Source organism: Panthera onca, chromosome A2 (assembly GCF_046562875.1).
Source record: "Panthera onca isolate mPanOnc1 chromosome A2, mPanOnc1 haplotype 2, whole genome shotgun sequence".
Classification (NCBI taxonomy): domain Eukaryota; kingdom Metazoa; phylum Chordata; class Mammalia; order Carnivora; family Felidae; genus Panthera; species Panthera onca.
The window spans coordinates 5,821,398-5,836,644 of NC_138340.1; the positions used below are offsets into that span (position 1 = coordinate 5,821,398).

At 56.3% G+C, this 15,247-nt stretch overlaps 1 protein-coding gene across 3 annotated transcripts in view; it reads left to right on the plus strand.

Annotated features, from left to right (window-relative positions):
* Positions 1–15,247, plus strand: part of FBN3 (fibrillin 3) — a 56,119-nt gene that overhangs the window by 30,393 nt on the left and 10,479 nt on the right. For all 3 annotated transcript variants that reach the window (XM_078443491.2, XM_081791491.1, XM_081791490.1), the window contains exons 39-55: positions 769–894; positions 1,305–1,454; positions 3,877–3,948; positions 6,508–6,633; positions 6,910–7,035; positions 7,421–7,546; positions 7,935–8,051; positions 9,341–9,469; positions 10,354–10,473; positions 11,226–11,351; positions 12,197–12,349; positions 12,490–12,555; positions 12,758–12,883; positions 13,127–13,246; positions 13,365–13,487; positions 14,769–14,903; positions 15,049–15,174. In XM_078443491.2, coding sequence (XP_078299617.2) covers positions 769–894; positions 1,305–1,454; positions 3,877–3,948; positions 6,508–6,633; positions 6,910–7,035; positions 7,421–7,546; positions 7,935–8,051; positions 9,341–9,469; positions 10,354–10,473; positions 11,226–11,351; positions 12,197–12,349; positions 12,490–12,555; positions 12,758–12,883; positions 13,127–13,246; positions 13,365–13,487; positions 14,769–14,903; positions 15,049–15,174 — 2,067 coding nt within the window. The remainder of the gene's footprint in view (positions 1–768; positions 895–1,304; positions 1,455–3,876; positions 3,949–6,507; positions 6,634–6,909; positions 7,036–7,420; positions 7,547–7,934; positions 8,052–9,340; positions 9,470–10,353; positions 10,474–11,225; positions 11,352–12,196; positions 12,350–12,489; positions 12,556–12,757; positions 12,884–13,126; positions 13,247–13,364; positions 13,488–14,768; positions 14,904–15,048; positions 15,175–15,247) is intronic.

Sequence of the window (15,247 nt, forward strand, 5' to 3'; positions counted from 1 at the left end):
ACCTGAGCTGAAGTCGGACGCTTAACCGACTGAGCCACCCAGGCACCCCAGGTCATATTTTTTTCTTTTTAAAAAAAATTTTTTTTTTTAACGTTTATTTATTTTTGAGACAGAGAGACAGCATGAACAGGGGAGGGGCAGGGAGAGAGGGAGACACAGAATCTGAAACAGGCTCCAGGCTCTGAGCTGTCAGCACAGAGCCCGACACGGGGCTCGAACTCACGGACCATGAGATCATGACCTGAGCCAAAGTCGGACGCTTAACCGACCGAGCCACCCAGGCGCCCCCATATTTTTTTCTTAATAGAAGTTAGGTCAGTAGCGCCTGGGGTGGCTCAGTCGCTTGAGCATCCGACTCTTGATTTTGGCTCAGGTCATAATCCCAGGGTCATGGGATCAAGCCCCACACTGGGTTCCATGGTCAATGTGGAAACTGCTTAAGATTCTCTCTCTTTCTCTCCCTCTCTCTCCCTCCCTCCCTCCCTCCCTCCCTCCCTCCCTCTCCCTCTCTCCCTCTGGCTCTCTTCCATGATCACACACGTGCTCTCTCTCTCTCTCTCTCTCAAAACAAAAAAAAGTAGATCATAGTAAGCTTTTTCTTTTTTTTTCATTTAACACCATGTCGGATCTTTCCCTGTCACTGAAATGCCTGTGCATTTTAAGCTCATCTTGACACTGAGCTCAAGCCCATAATGAAGTGACTCTACCAGGTCTGGGGTTGGGAGTTACCCAGACAACTGCTAGATGCTGTCCCTCCCTCCCCTGCAGACATCGACGAATGCTATGCACACCCGGGCATCTGTGGCCCCGGTACCTGCTACAACACCCTGGGGAACTACACTTGTGTCTGTCCTGCGGAGTACCTGCAAGTCAACGGTGGCAACAACTGCATGGGTACAAAGTGTGATGACTGGGGAGATAGGCAGTTGTGGGAAAAGCACTTGGGTGTGGGAAGGACTCCTAGGAGTCTCCAAGCCTTGGAAGAGTGTGGAGAGCTGTGTGTAGGGGAGTAGAGAGCAGGAGGGTGAGTGTATTTTTGAGTTGCTGGTCAGTAGCAGAGAACAAGATGCAGGATTTGGGGGCCCAGGGCTGTCATGAATGGTTGTCCAGGTTGTGCACTGCCCAACAAAATCTAAACTGTAAAAGGCACCCCATGTGTGTTGGGGGAGAGGCATCAAGCCAGTATTTTTCAGCTGGACCCGTGAATGAGTTCTCAGCCGTCTGATGGCTCTCTCTTCCTCTCTTCTTTCTTCCCCTCTCTTGGCTATCTTTTACCCACACTCCTCTTCCTAACGGAACTGCAGACATGAGGAAGAGCATTTGCTTCCGGCACCATAACGGCACGTGTCGGAATGAACTGGCCTTTAACGTGACCCGGAAGATATGCTGCTGCTCATACAACATTGGCCAGGCCTGGAACAGACCCTGCGAGGCCTGCCCCACCCCTGCCAGCCGTGAGTGCTCTCCACACCCCCGCCCCTGCCCCCTTCTTTCCAGCTTCCTCCTTTTTAGTGCAGTATTTAAGAAGGCGCACCTTAATTGGGGCGCCCAGATTAGCTCTCATCCTACGTTGTTCTGATGAGGGCTAAGGAGTTGAAAATACGTCCTAGGTGGCGTATGGAAAGCATCCGTCTTGGGGTGGGTGAGGCGTCCTTCCTTGTATGTTGCAGATTTGGGGATTCAAAATGGATCAGTGAAGCTTACGTTTGTGGTAAAGGTCCTCGAAGACTCACAGACTATTTTGGGGGGAGGGTCAGTGAGTACCTGGGGCCAGGGAGGAAAGCAAAACTGGCTGGAGGCACCAGGGGCCCCATGAGCAGGGGAAGGTGCAACCCCGGGGAAGCTCTGGGAAAAGCTGCTGAAACACTGTTTGGGATGAAGAAGGGTATTGCGGGCAGGGAACAGCACGAGCAAAGGGCTGGAGGCAGAACTGAGCAGCAGACCATGCTGGCAGCTGGAAAGAGAGCTGGTAGAATGATCTAGCAGCCAGCCCGGGAATCGGAAAGAGCTGCAGGAGTGGGGCAGTGATTGAAAGTGGACAACAAGGACGTTCCCATATGCTATGGGCTGAATGTGTCCCCTGCTAAACTCACGCGTTGGAGCCCTGGTCCTCAGGGCGGTGGTGTTAGGAGGAGGGGCCTTGGGGAGGGGATTAGGAGGCCCCCTGAATGGGATGGGGGCCGTTCCGAGAAGACGTGTGTGGGAGACGATCTCCACCATGTGAGGACATAGCAGGAAAACAGCCACCTCTGAACCGGGAGGCGGCTCTCACCAGACCCCGAGTCTGCCGGCACCTTGGTCTTGAACTCCCGGCCTCCAGAACCGTGAGAAATAACGCATCTGCTGTTTAAGCCACCCGGTGTGTGGTATTTTGTCATGGCAGCCCCGGCTGACGGAGACCAATAGCTTCCTCGGGCCGTGGCAACAAATTGCCACAAATTTGGTGGCTTAAAAACCCCAGAAGTTAATTTTCTCCCAGTTCTGAAGGCTAGAAGCCAGAAGCCAAGGTGGCAGCGACGCCGTGCCCCCTCCAGAGGCTCCAGGTTAGGGTGCTTCTCTGCTTCCTCCAGCTTCCGGTGGCTCTGGGCGTCCTGTGTGCCCAGCTTGGAGCTCTGTCCCCCATCTCTGCTTTCGTCTTTATGTGGCTTCTTCTCTCCAAGTGTCTGCGTGTCTCTCTTTTTCTTATAAGGACACCGGTCATTGCATTCAGGGCCCACCCTAACCCAGGGTGTCCGCATCTTTTCTGGATTGCATCTACAAAGACCCTGTTTCCCCAGATGGTCACACTCAGAGGTTCTGGGTGGACATGAACTTGGGGGGCAGTGGGTGTCCATCCCGTGCGGGGCAGTGGAGAGGGGATCGTTACTGGGCATTTCTGGGTGGTGGGCCTGGTCTGGGTTCTAGGTAGCAAGAACGGGGCAGACCTGAGCTGTGCAGGCTGGGAGGGAGCTGCAAACAGCCAGCTCTGGTCAAGAGACTGTCAGGACAGATCACATGTCGCCCTTGGTTTGGGTGCTGGGACTTAGGTACCTGCTCGGATCTCGTGCCCCTGAGTCTGAGGTGCAGGTGGCGTAAGACGAGGCCGAGGTCCATACTAGCCGATGACGCAGGTAGAAGGCCGAGTGACGGCCAGGGCGGGGACCTGGGGAAAGGTGGCAAGATGCCGCTGCCTAAATACCTGCCCGTGTCCACCTGGCGGGCCCAGAGACACCTGCCCCACCTGGGGATCGCGGTCTGGTAGGCGGCGTCTCGGCATTGCCAACGGGATGCAACTAGGCAGGGTGGGCTGCCCCGGGGAAGCCCAAGGGTGGCGCCGTCAGCGTCTGGTGCCAGTGTGGTGGGTCGGAGGGAGCCCAAGGGAGCCTTCCCTGTGGCCGCCCTGAGTCCTTGAGGCTGGAGTGGGCTCTGCTAGGGAACAGCAGAGGGAAGAGCATGTGCAAAGTTCCCATGTGGGATGGATGGACGGTGGAGAGCAGAGCCCCTCCAGACGTGTAATGAAATCAGTGCAACGGGAGGGCAGGAGTCGCTGCTGGAAAGGTAGGGCTGGGGGGTGAAGGTCTTGAAATTCAAATTGAAGAGTCTACCTGTTCCGGAGAGGGCAGTGGGGTGTGGTCAGCGGCACTCCTGCGTAGATGAGAGAGGTCGCGTCTCTGCGTCTCTGTGTTGGAAGGTCACGCCGCGCGGGTGGGTGGCTGCCTGTAGCTCTTCCAGGGCTGGTGAAAGCAGGTGGGAGGCAGAGACTAGTTGTCAGAGGCCAGGTGAGGGCTGGGCTACAAGGGTTGGAGGAGGCCATGGGCGGGGATCAGGAAGAGGAGGGGGTGTCCTTCCTGGGAGCCTGCAGCCCCAGCACCCTCTGCCCTGTCCTCCTTTGCCCAGTGGACTACCAGGTCCTGTGCGGAAACCAGGCCCCCGGCTTCGTCATTGACATCCACACAGGGAAGCCCCTTGGTGAGTGACTGTGTCCCCCTGCTGATAGCCTCCAGGTCCCTCTGTCCCCAGGGCCCTGACCTCCCCCTTCCACCCACCCCCGCCCCATGCCCACACTTCTGCCTTCCCAGACCAGGCCAGGAGTCATGTCCCCAAATAGTTCCCTTTATTAAAAAAAAGTAAGTATTTTTATTGTTATTACTCATTTTTAAAAATTCTGATAACCTACGTATAACATGAAAGTTACCACCGTAACCGTTGTTAAATGTCCAGTTCAGCAGCATCAGGCACACTCACACTCTCAGGCAAACATTCCTACCATCTGTCTCCAGAACTTTCCATCGCCCCACACTGAGACTCTGTCCCCATGAAACACGGACGCCCCTGCCCTCTGCCCCACCCCTGGCTCCCAGCATCTCCACTCTGTCTCTGTGGACGGGACTCCTCTAAAGACCTCCTGTGAGTGGGGTCATGCAGGACGTGTCCTTCTGTGACCGACTTCTGTCACTGCACGCGGTGTCCTTCAGTCCGTCCACGTGGTGGCAAGTGTCAGAATGGCCTTCCTTTCTAAGCCCAACAAGATTGTGTGGAGTTTAATCCCTGGAAGGCCACAGCTCAGCCGTGTGGTGTGGAACTGATGAACCCACTTCTGGCTGTCTCCATCCCAATGAGGATGTGTTCTCCTTATTTTAAACAGCCGGGGCATGGCAGATAAGATCTGCTTCCCCTGCAGTTACCACATCAAACCTAAGTCTCCTTCACACTCCCAAGGTTCCCATGCTGTATATGCCCCGAGGATTTCTAGATCCTTCTTTGTGCATTTCAGTATACATAGAGGTCCCCATTGAGAACGCACGGCATTGTTTTCCAGGGAGTTTGACATTTTCTCATTCTATAATTCCCTGCATATTGGTTTGCGACTCACTTTTCTCCGGCCACCAACGAGCCGTGAAGACCCAGACAAGTGACTGACTGCAGTGCCCCCCTCTTGTCCTGCTTTGTAGTATTCCACGTATGGACACGCCCCAGGTCACCAGCCAGCCCCCCATGGATGGGCACTTACTGCTTCTGGATTCCCTTTTTATACAGTTGGCCCTTGAACAGCACGAGGATTTGGGGCGCAGAACCCCATGCAGTTGAAAATCTGCATATAACTTTTGACTCCCCCCCTCAAACTTAACTAGTAGTCTACTGATGACCAGAAGGCTTACTGATGAAGTCAACAGTAGATTAACACGTTTATATGTTACAGGTATTGCATACCGCATTCTTACAATAAAGTAAGCCACAGTCCATAAAATGTTACTAGGATACCTATATGGAGGGGTGCCTGGGTGGCTCAGTCAGTTGAGCATCGGACTTTGGCTCAGGTCATGATCTCACAGTTCGTGTGTTGGAGCCCCGCATTGGGCTTGCTGCTATCAGCTCAGAGACTGCTTTGGATCCCCTGTCCCTGTCTCTCTGCCCCTCCCCAACCTGTGCTCGCTAAAAATAAATAAACATTAAAAAAAAAAAAAAAAAAAAAAAGGAAAACACGTTTATAGCACTATACTATATTTATATAAAAAATACACACAGCTAAGTGGCCCTGTGCGGTTTGAACATGTGCTGTCGAACATGTGCTGTTTAAGCATCAACTGTATAGATAACAGCTTTTTTGGGGTATAACTCACATACCACGCGCCTCGCCCATCTTAAGTACAATTCAGTGGTTTTCTGTGTCTTCACAGAGCTGTGCTGCCATCACCACTAAGAACATTTTATTTTATTTTATTTTTTTAAGTTTATCCATTTATTTTGAGGTTGGGGAGGGGAAGAGAGGGAGAGAACGAATCGCAAGCAGGCTCTGCACTGTCAGCACAGAGCCCGACGAGGTGCTTGAACTCAACGAACCGTAAGATCACGACCTGAGCCCAAACCAAGACTGGGCACTTAACCGACTGAGCCACCCAGGCACCCCTACATTAGAACATTGTCGTCACGCACAAAGACACCCGGTCCCCGTGAGAAGACCCCGGCAACCCCCGTTCTACGTTCTGTGCCTATGGATTTGCTCTTCTGGGCATTTTACATCATTGGGATTGTACAATATCTGTTCCTGCATCTGGTTTCTCCCACTGAGCATCGTGCATTCAGGGCTCACCCACGTCGTAGCGTGTCAGCGTTTCACCCCTTTTTAAGGCTGGGTTACGTTCCATCGTGTGGATGGACCATGGTTCACTACCCATTCCTCTGCTGACGCTTCTGGTTTCTTGCTCAGCATTGTACCAGGACCCCCCCCCCCCCCCCCATGTGGCTTCCTGATCTCGCAGGGGCTGTTGACCCCTTGAGGCAGAGGCAGACTCACTGGGCTGCGGCGAACGTGTTTTCAGTTGAGAGACGCTCACCCCCCTCTGTTCTCTGTCTTTCGTCCCACATCCTGATCTCTTTCTGGTGTCAGAAAGACTTCAGCTGCCGCAGAATTTTTCCAGTGTGCTCGTTTGTGGCCACCCCTTCTCCCAGACTGCATGGCCCCCTGGCCCAGGGTCCCCAGGTGTTCCCTGGGGCTGGGCTGCCCCTGACGGCCGACGTCCTCCCCAGACATCGACGAGTGTGGGGAGATCCCCGCCATCTGTGCCAACGGCATCTGCATCAACCAGATCGGGAGCTTCCGCTGCGAGTGCCCCACAGGCTTCAGCTACAACGGCGTGCTGCTGGTCTGCGAAGGTGCCACCTGCCCGGCCTCCCCGGCCCTTGGGTGGGAGGCTCGTCCCCCACCCCATGCCCCCTGGACAAGTCGCTTAAGCTCCATAAGCCTCAGTTTCCCTTTCTGTACAGCGGGGCCAATGCCCTTCCAGGGGGCCTCCAACCCACATAACCAGCCTCCCTCTGGTTCCAGCCACTTCCGGAGGGATTCCCCGCTGCAAAGCCCGGGGCAGGGTTTGGGGTGGGGACCTGGCAAGGAAGCCTCCCGCACTCCTGCCTGTCGGTTGTATCCCGCAGACGTGAACGAGTGCGCCGGCGGGGAGAGCCCCTGCCAGCAGAACGCCGACTGCGTCAATATCCCTGGCAGCTACCGCTGCAAGTGCGCCCGAGGGTACAAGCTGTCGCCGAGCGGGGCTTGCGTGGGTGAGCGGGGACCCCAGCACGCTGCAGGGCAGGGAGCCGAGGGGGTGGGCCGTGGGACCTGGCGGGCAGGGACAAGCTAGGCTCCGCCCCTGTGACTTGAGTAGGGCACGGCTCCATCCGGGTCTTTCTCCTCGGCTGTGCCATGGGGTGGTTGGGGATGCCGAGCACCTGTTAATAGGGGGCTTGGAAAGGGGGGGGATGGGAGCATGGAGCTGGCAGCAGCTGGAGCGGGGGCTTCCAAGCAGGTTCCGGCTTCCCCATCACCGCACGCAAGGGCTCGGCAAACGCCATGCGTGTGTGTGTGTGTGTGTGTGTGTGTGTGGGCGTGTGTGGGCGTGTGTGGAGGTGGGGTTCTGGGGACACCACACTGCCTGCCCTCCCCCAGGACGGAACGAGTGTCGGGAGATGCCAAACATCTGTAGCCATGGCGACTGCGTGGACACCGAGGGCAGCTACACTTGCCTCTGTCACCGTGGCTTCCGGGCCTCGGCGGACCAGACCCTGTGCACCGGTGAGCGTCCCTTCCTGTCCCCCCCCCCCCCCCGCGGAGAGCCAGGCCGCAAAGCCAGAGGGACCTCAGGTGCACACGTCCCCTGTGAGGGCAGTGCTTTCATCCATCTGGTTCACAGACAGACCCAGGTTTGAGTCCTAGCACTTAAGACCTTGGATATATGACCTTTATTCACCTCCTTGTGCCTCGGTTTGCAAAACGGGAGTGATAAATCGTTTCAGGGGCTCTTTCCAGCCACCTCCCCTCCCCCCCTCCAGGGGTCACTGCCTGTCCATCCGGACAGGGCTAGGTGAAGGAGAGGCGGGCTGGGTCCAGCCAGGCCCTCAGTCCCTGAGCCACCTGATGCCCTGGGTGAGCTGGGCGGGGTTTGGGGGCTTTGCTCTGGCAGACGTCGACGAGTGTGACCGGCAGCCATGCGGAAATGGGACCTGCAAGAACATTGTTGGCTCCTACAACTGCCTCTGCTTCCCTGGCTTCGTGGCGACACACCGTGGAGATTGCGTTGGTGAGCCCCCTGGGCCGGCGGGCAGGCCTCATTGCCCCGCCCTGAAAAGTGGGCCCTTAGCTTGAGGGTGCCCCTCTGAAATAAAGGGTCTGGCCCCAGGGATCCCTTCAGAAAAACAACCCCAGTGGTCGGTGCTCCCTCTAAAACAGTCAACCACAAAATTTCCCACCCCACCCCACGGTCAGGCGTCAGGGGGTCTCTCGCTAGAGCTTACACTTAGGGTGACGGCAGCTGGTGGACAGTATAGAGAACACAGCACAGACATGGGTGGTGTCATGCTCCCACCTGGGCGCAGTGGTTAAAAGCATGAATTCCAAAGTCAGGCAACATGAATTCAAATCCCAGCTTTGCCACCTGCCAGCTGTGTGACCCCAGATGAGTCGTTTTACCTTATACCTCTCTGGGCTTCAGTTTCCTCTTCTGCAAAAAGGAGATTAATAGTAGTACTTACTTATGTTAATGTTAGACCAAACAGACAGTAACAACAAGAAATGTTAGCAGAGATGGAAAAAGGTATCATATAAAGAGACCAATTCCTTGAGAAGACATAACAACCATAAATACATATGCATCTAACAACAGAGCTTCAAAACATACAAAGTAAAAAATGACAGAGCTGAAAAAAAAAAGATAAACGCACAGTTACAGTTGGAGACTTGAACACTTATCCTCAGTAGGAGAGGGGACAAATAGAAAATCAGTAAGGATAGGGAAGATCCAAACAACACTATCAATCACCTAGACCTGGTCAGTATTTATAGAACATTCCAGAACACACATCCTTCTCAAGTGCACCTGGACATTTACCAGGAAACCCATATTCTGGGCCATAAAACAAACCTTAGAAAATTAAAAAGACTTTTAGTCACACAAAGTAGGTCCTCAGAATGTAAGGGAAGTGAACTAGAAACCAGTCACAGAAAGACATCCCAAAAAATCCCCAAATATTTGGAAATTAAACAGTATATTCCTAAAGAATCCAGAGATCTAAGAAGCAATCATAAGGGAAGTCAGAAAATATTTTTGACTTAAATGAAAATGAAAACACAACAAAATTTGTGGAGTTCAGCTAATGGAGTACCCAGAGGCAAATTCATAGCTTTAAGTGCTTGTACTAGAAAATACTGCTATCTGCCTCATTGGATAGTTGGATATACAGAGCCTAGCACATGAATACATGATAAATTGAAGTCCCTGCCATCAACTTAACTTCATTGTGGACAGAGTGCAAGGGAGGCTCAGAGCCCCAGGACTATGGGTGACCCCATCCGCCCATATCCCTTCTGCAGACATGGATGAATGCACCACCCTGGTGGGGCAGGTGTGCCGATTTGGCCAGTGCCTCAACACAGCTGGCTCCTTCCACTGCCTCTGCCAGGATGGCTTCGAGCTCACGGCCGACGGGAAGAACTGCATAGGTGAGTCTCGCCTTGGAGTGGGGAGTCATCTCCGCCAGCCCCTGCTCCCAAGTTGGCCTGCAGTTCATACTTCCAAGTGATGACGGTTTCATTTCATAATCATGCACTTATTTTAAGGTATAAAAGGAAATACCTTTAAGCGTCTGACTCTTGGTTTCGGCTCAGGTCACATTCTCGCAGTTCATGAGTTCGAGCCCCGTGTGGGGCTCCGCACTGAAAGCACGGAGCCTGCTTGGGATTCTTTCTGTCCCTCTCTGCTCCTCCCCTGGACACACTCTCTGTCTCTCTGTCAAAATAAATAAACTTAAAAAATGCTTTTAAAAAACCCTAAGTTTAATGGGGTGCCTGGGTGGCTCGGTCGGTTGAGCGTCCAACTTCAGCTCAGGTCATGATCTCACAGCTCATGAGTTCAAGCCCTGCGTCCAGCTCTGTGCTGACAGCTCAGAGAGCCTGGAACCTGCTTCGGATTCTGTGTCTCCCTCTCTCTCTGACCCTCCTCTACTCACACTTGGTTTCTCTCTCTCTCAAAAATAAATAAACTTAAAAAAAAAAATTAAAACCCTAAGTTTTCTGAAATAAAGAATAGTCAAGGTGCTACATGGATTACACAGAAATCATGAAGGGGGTCTGTAAGTGGCTTAAGATTAGGGCCCTTGCTCCTTCCCTTGGACACCACATAGCTTCACCTATAACCCCCACTTTAGGACCCAGAATATCCTTCCCAGGCTGTCTCTTTTTTCCTGAGTCTCAACTCTTCCCCTGGACCCAGGAAGACTTGTTCTGGGGCCCTTGGTCATCATGTGGTGACTACAGGTGCTGGTCCCAGTCCCAGGTGAACCCCTGTCACAGGCTGGTGCTGGGACCCCTCGCCTTCCTCTCCCCAGACACCAATGAGTGTTTCAGCCTCGCGGGAACCTGCCTGCCAGGCACTTGCCAGAACCTCGAGGGCTCCTTCCGCTGCATCTGTCCCCCTGGCTTCCAGGTGCAGAATGACCGCTGTGTCGGTGAGTGTCTCTCTGGGCCTCTGTTTCCCCATCTGTGAAATGGGAATGCCAGCTGGGGTCTTGGTGAGGGTGGAGGCGTCCTTAGCACAGCACCCAACACAGCTGTGTACACAACTTCTGTTACAAGGATTATTTCAGATGCTCGGCTCAGGGTCTCTCTCTGGGGCCCAGAGGCTTCTTCTTCATGGATCCTACAAAAGGGGCATGGGTGTGGGCTTGCAGGGCCCAGAGAACTCCTCACTCTTGGTGGGTGGTGGTCAGGGACCAGTCTGGCCCGAGTTCCCCCTGGTGTAAGTCCCTGTCTAGTGACTTTGTACTGAGTCGGCTAATCTGGACCAGTCTGGCCTAGGCAGGTGGGCTAACCTAGATCAGTCTGGACCCTCTCTTCTGATCTATTCTCTCTGGGCTCCCCTAAGTACAGTGTGAGCTAACCTCATCCAGCATAAGGTAGGTTTATCTGATCCTGGTTAGCTTTGTACACGGTCAGTCTCTAAAGAGGAACTTTTCCTGACCATGACCCCTGTCCCGGAGATACCTTCTAGGAAAGACTCCTCCCCCGCCCCCAACACAGCCCAGCTGGTGCTCTGGCTCACTGCATCCCGAGGGCCCCTGGCCCGTGTCTGTCAGTTCTTGGACCCTCCCGGGCTGGGCTGCCACTCTGTCCGCCCCCTCCTCCCCCGACAGCTGAGGCTGTCCTACCCTGGCAGAGGTCCTGCCTGCACCCCACCTAGCTCGTGTCCCTGCCCCCCCAGACATCGACGAGTGCTTGGAAGGACCCAACCTCTGCCTCTTTGGCACCTGCACCAACAGCCCTGGGAGTTTCCAGTGCCTGTGCCCACCTGGCTTTGTCCTTTCTGACAACAGGCACCGTTGCTTTGGTGAGTCTGTGGTTCTCTCTTTGAGAAGAGGTGGAAGGTAGGGCGAGAAGAGTGGGGCCACCCCGAAAAGGGGGCTGCAGTTTCCTGCATGGATCTCCAGGAGCTCTGCCCAGGCAGAGGTGCTTCCCGGCATTGGTGGGGTTTTTCTAGTGCAAACAGCCTCTGCACCAGACAGGTCACTTGCACGGAGGGCTATCCTGGTCCAGTCTGGGCTAACCTGGTCTCCTGGGCTTTGGTTGTCCTGTAGGGGCTGCGGTTGCCCTCCGTGGGCTGGCCTCACCTCAGTAGGCCAGCCTTGTCCAGTGTGTGGGCTAGTGTGTGGGCTAGCCTCAACCAATCCCAGCCAGCATCGTCTCTCCCCGGTTAGGGGCAGCAAAGCAGAGGGCAGGGCAACCCAATCAGTGTTTGTTGTTCAGACCCCAACCTGCCCTTGAGAACTTCTCAGGCTGATGGGAGTCCAGGGCTGATGAGGGGGGTCCACGATGATGATTGGGGGGTCTCATGTCCCAGGTCCTCTGGATCTCTGGAATCAGTTGCTTCGCCTCTCCAGGAAGGGGCTTTCTGAGCCACGAATAACTGGCTGAGCGTGCTCCCCTTGGCACAGCTGTGGATGTGGGGTATCACTGGAAGGGATTCCCAGGGGTCCAGCAGAAGCCCCAGGGCTGGCCCTCATTGGCCCGGTGTAGGTCACATGTCCATCTTGGAGCCAATCACCACAATGGGGGGGTTCTGATTGGCCACTTGGTAGGGTCTGGGCCCCCCATTCTCTGGGACCGGGGTGATGATCAGGGCACTACCGATGACCTTTCTAATGTTTCCCTGGGCGGGGGGGGGTCACCCCACAGACACGCGGCAGAGTTTCTGCTTCACCCACTTTGAGGCCGGGAAGTGCTCTGTGCCCAAAGCTTTCAACACCACCAAGGCCCGGTGCTGCTGCAGCCAGAAGCCTGGCGAGGGCTGGAACTACCCCTGTGAGCTGTGTCCTCAGGAGGGCAGCGGTGAGCTCCCTGCCCTGTCTGTCTCCCCTTAGATTCCGCCTGCCGGCCCACATCTGTTTGGTTTCCTACACACGCTCAGGGGGGGCTCTAGGGGCCGCAGCAGCCCCCGACCCTCACCCCCTTCCCTTCTTGGTGTCCAGCTGCCTTTCAGGAGCTCTGCCCCTTCGGCCACGGGGCGGTCCCAGGCCTGGATGACTCTCGGGAAGGTGAGCCCCTCGCCCACGGGCCAAGGGCCCCTCGCAGCCGCCTAGCCCTGTCTGGGCTCTGTCTGTCCCCCGTTCCCAAGTCTCAGGCTCCCTCCTTGCTCAGTGGGTGGCCCGGACCGCACCTGGCCTGGAGGGGAGGAAGAGACCCCGAGTGTGGCCGGGTCGTGACCGATGCCGTGTCTGGCACCCCCGCCTCCCGCAGACGTGAATGAATGCGCGGAGAACCCCGGCGTCTGTACTAACGGCCTTTGCGTCAACACCGATGGGTCCTTCCGCTGCGAGTGTCCCTTTGGCTACAGCCTGGACTTCACAGGCATCCGCTGTGTGGGTGAGTGACCAGCCCGCCCACGCGCCCGGAAGGAAGGAGCGGAGGGGAGCAGGCAGGGCAGACGTCAGTTGCCCACTCAGGCCAACCCACTGAGCATGCGCATCCCGCGCGCAGCCCGGAGTTGCGCCAGATCAGGCCCCGTGTGGTCGGTGGCACTCAGGGGGTGCGGACAGGATAACGTGGAGATAACGAGGGCGGGAGGCTCTCTGCGGGTCCTGACCGCTCCCTTCCCCCCTACCCCAGACGTAGATGAGTGCGCCGTCGGGCACCCCTGTGGCAAAGGCACCTGCACTAACGTCATCGGAGGTTTCGAATGTGCCTGCGCCGACGGCTTTGAGCCCGGCCCCATGGTGACCTGCGAGGGTATGACCCTGCCTGCTCCTGGGCTGTGTGATGGGGGGCATCAGTGGCTGGCCTGAGGGCGGGGTGTGGATCCCACAGGCAGACCCTGCCCAGCCCGCCCCTCCTCTGGCCTCCCCAGACATCGACGAGTGCTCCCTGAACCCCCTGCTCTGTGCCTTCCGCTGCCGCAACACTGAGGGCTCCTACGTGTGCACCTGCCCGGCCGGCTACGCCCTGAGGGAGGACGGGGCCATGTGCAGAGGTAGGATGTGCAGGAGAGGTGGGCGGGGCCCCGGGCTCCCCATACCTCGATCCTGGAGAAGACAGGGAAATGCGAGCCTGTGCCCAAAGGGGAGCACCAAGAAATAGAGTGAGGGCAGCACTGAGGCAGTGAGGTGCGGTGGGTGCTCTTCTGTGAGTGGTGCTTCTGTCCTCATGAAAATGGGGGACCGTGAGGGCTCTTACTGTGTCTCCCAGGGGACGTGTGGTGGTGATGCCTGAAGACCTTTTTCTTTCATGTTTTTATTTATTTTTAAGAGAACATGAGCAGGGGAGGGGCGGAGAGAGGGGGATAGAGGATCTGAAGCAGGCTCTGTGCTGTCAGCAGTGAGCCCGACGCAGGGCTCGGATTCACCGACTGTGAGTTCATGACTTGAGACAAAGTCAGACACTTAGCCGACTGAGCCACCCAGGCTCCCCAACAGTTTTGTGTTTTTTTAAATGTTTTATTTATCTTTGAGAGAGAGAGAGAGAGACAGAGCATGAGCAGGGGAGGGGCAGAGAGAGAGAGAGAAGGAGAGACAGAATCTGAAGCAGGCTCCGGGCTCTGAGCTGTCAGCACAGAGCACAAGGCGGGGGCTCAAACTCACAGACAGAGATCATGACTTGAGCCAAAGTTGGATGCCCAACCGACTGAGCCGCCAGGCGCTCCCTGACAGGTTTTTAAAAAACGTTTATTTATTTCTTTTGAGAGAGAGAGCAGGGGCGGGGCAGAGAGAGAGGGAGAGAGAGAATCCCAAACAGGCTCGGTGCCATCAGCTTGGAGCCCGAGGAGGGGCTCGAACCCGCGAACCATGAGATTAGGACCTGAGCCGAAATCAAGAGTCAGATGCTGAACCAGCTGAGCCCCCCGGGCACCCCTGGAGACAGTTTTCATTGTGACAGCTGGGTGTGGGGGCTGCTGCAGACATCGAGTAGCCAGGGATACTGCTGAATATGCTACAGCACACAGAAAGACCTTCCACCACGAGGAAGTCTCTGGTCCCAAATGTCCTTAGTGTCGAAGCTGACAAACTCTGGGCTGGGACTTGGTCCCTCCAGGGCTGTCTCAGGGTTAGCATTCCAGGGACCATGTTTAAGGCCGGACGGATTCACTGACCCTGACGTGGGCAGGGGGACGCAGGTGTTGGAACAGTCCCGACCCCTCGGCTTCTTACTTTCGGTCCCCAAGGGCACAGAGGGAGGTGGGACCCGGGCCCCCACGGCCTGTGGCCAGGCCACGGGGCGCCTGACCTTGGCCCCCCCTCTCTCTGGTCATCCGCAGATGTGGACGAGTGTGCGGACGGTCAGCAGGACTGTCACGAGCGGGGCATGCTGTGCAAGAACCTCATCGGCACCTTCACCTGCGTCTGCCCCCCAGGCCTGCGGCCTCAGCCTGGCTCCGGGGAGGGTTGCACAGGTATGGGTGTGCTTGGGGGTGCAGGGCCCCCCCGGGGGAGACGAGTCAAAGCAGGAGAATGTGGCGGGAAGGGAGCGTGCAGGGCGAGGGGAGGCTGGCTTGCGGGGCTCCGGCCTCCCCACCGGCCTCATCCCTCCCGCCCCAGATGAGGACGAATGCCACGCGCGGCCCCGCCTGTGTGCCAACGGCCGCTGCGTCAACACCGCGGGCAGCTTCCAGTGTGATTGCGACAAGGGCTTCCAGCCCAGCCCCGCTGGCACTGAGTGCCATGGTGAGTGTGGCCACGCACGGCGGGTACAGCTCTCCCAGCCCAACCCCCGCCCCCGCCATCTCAGCCATGCTCC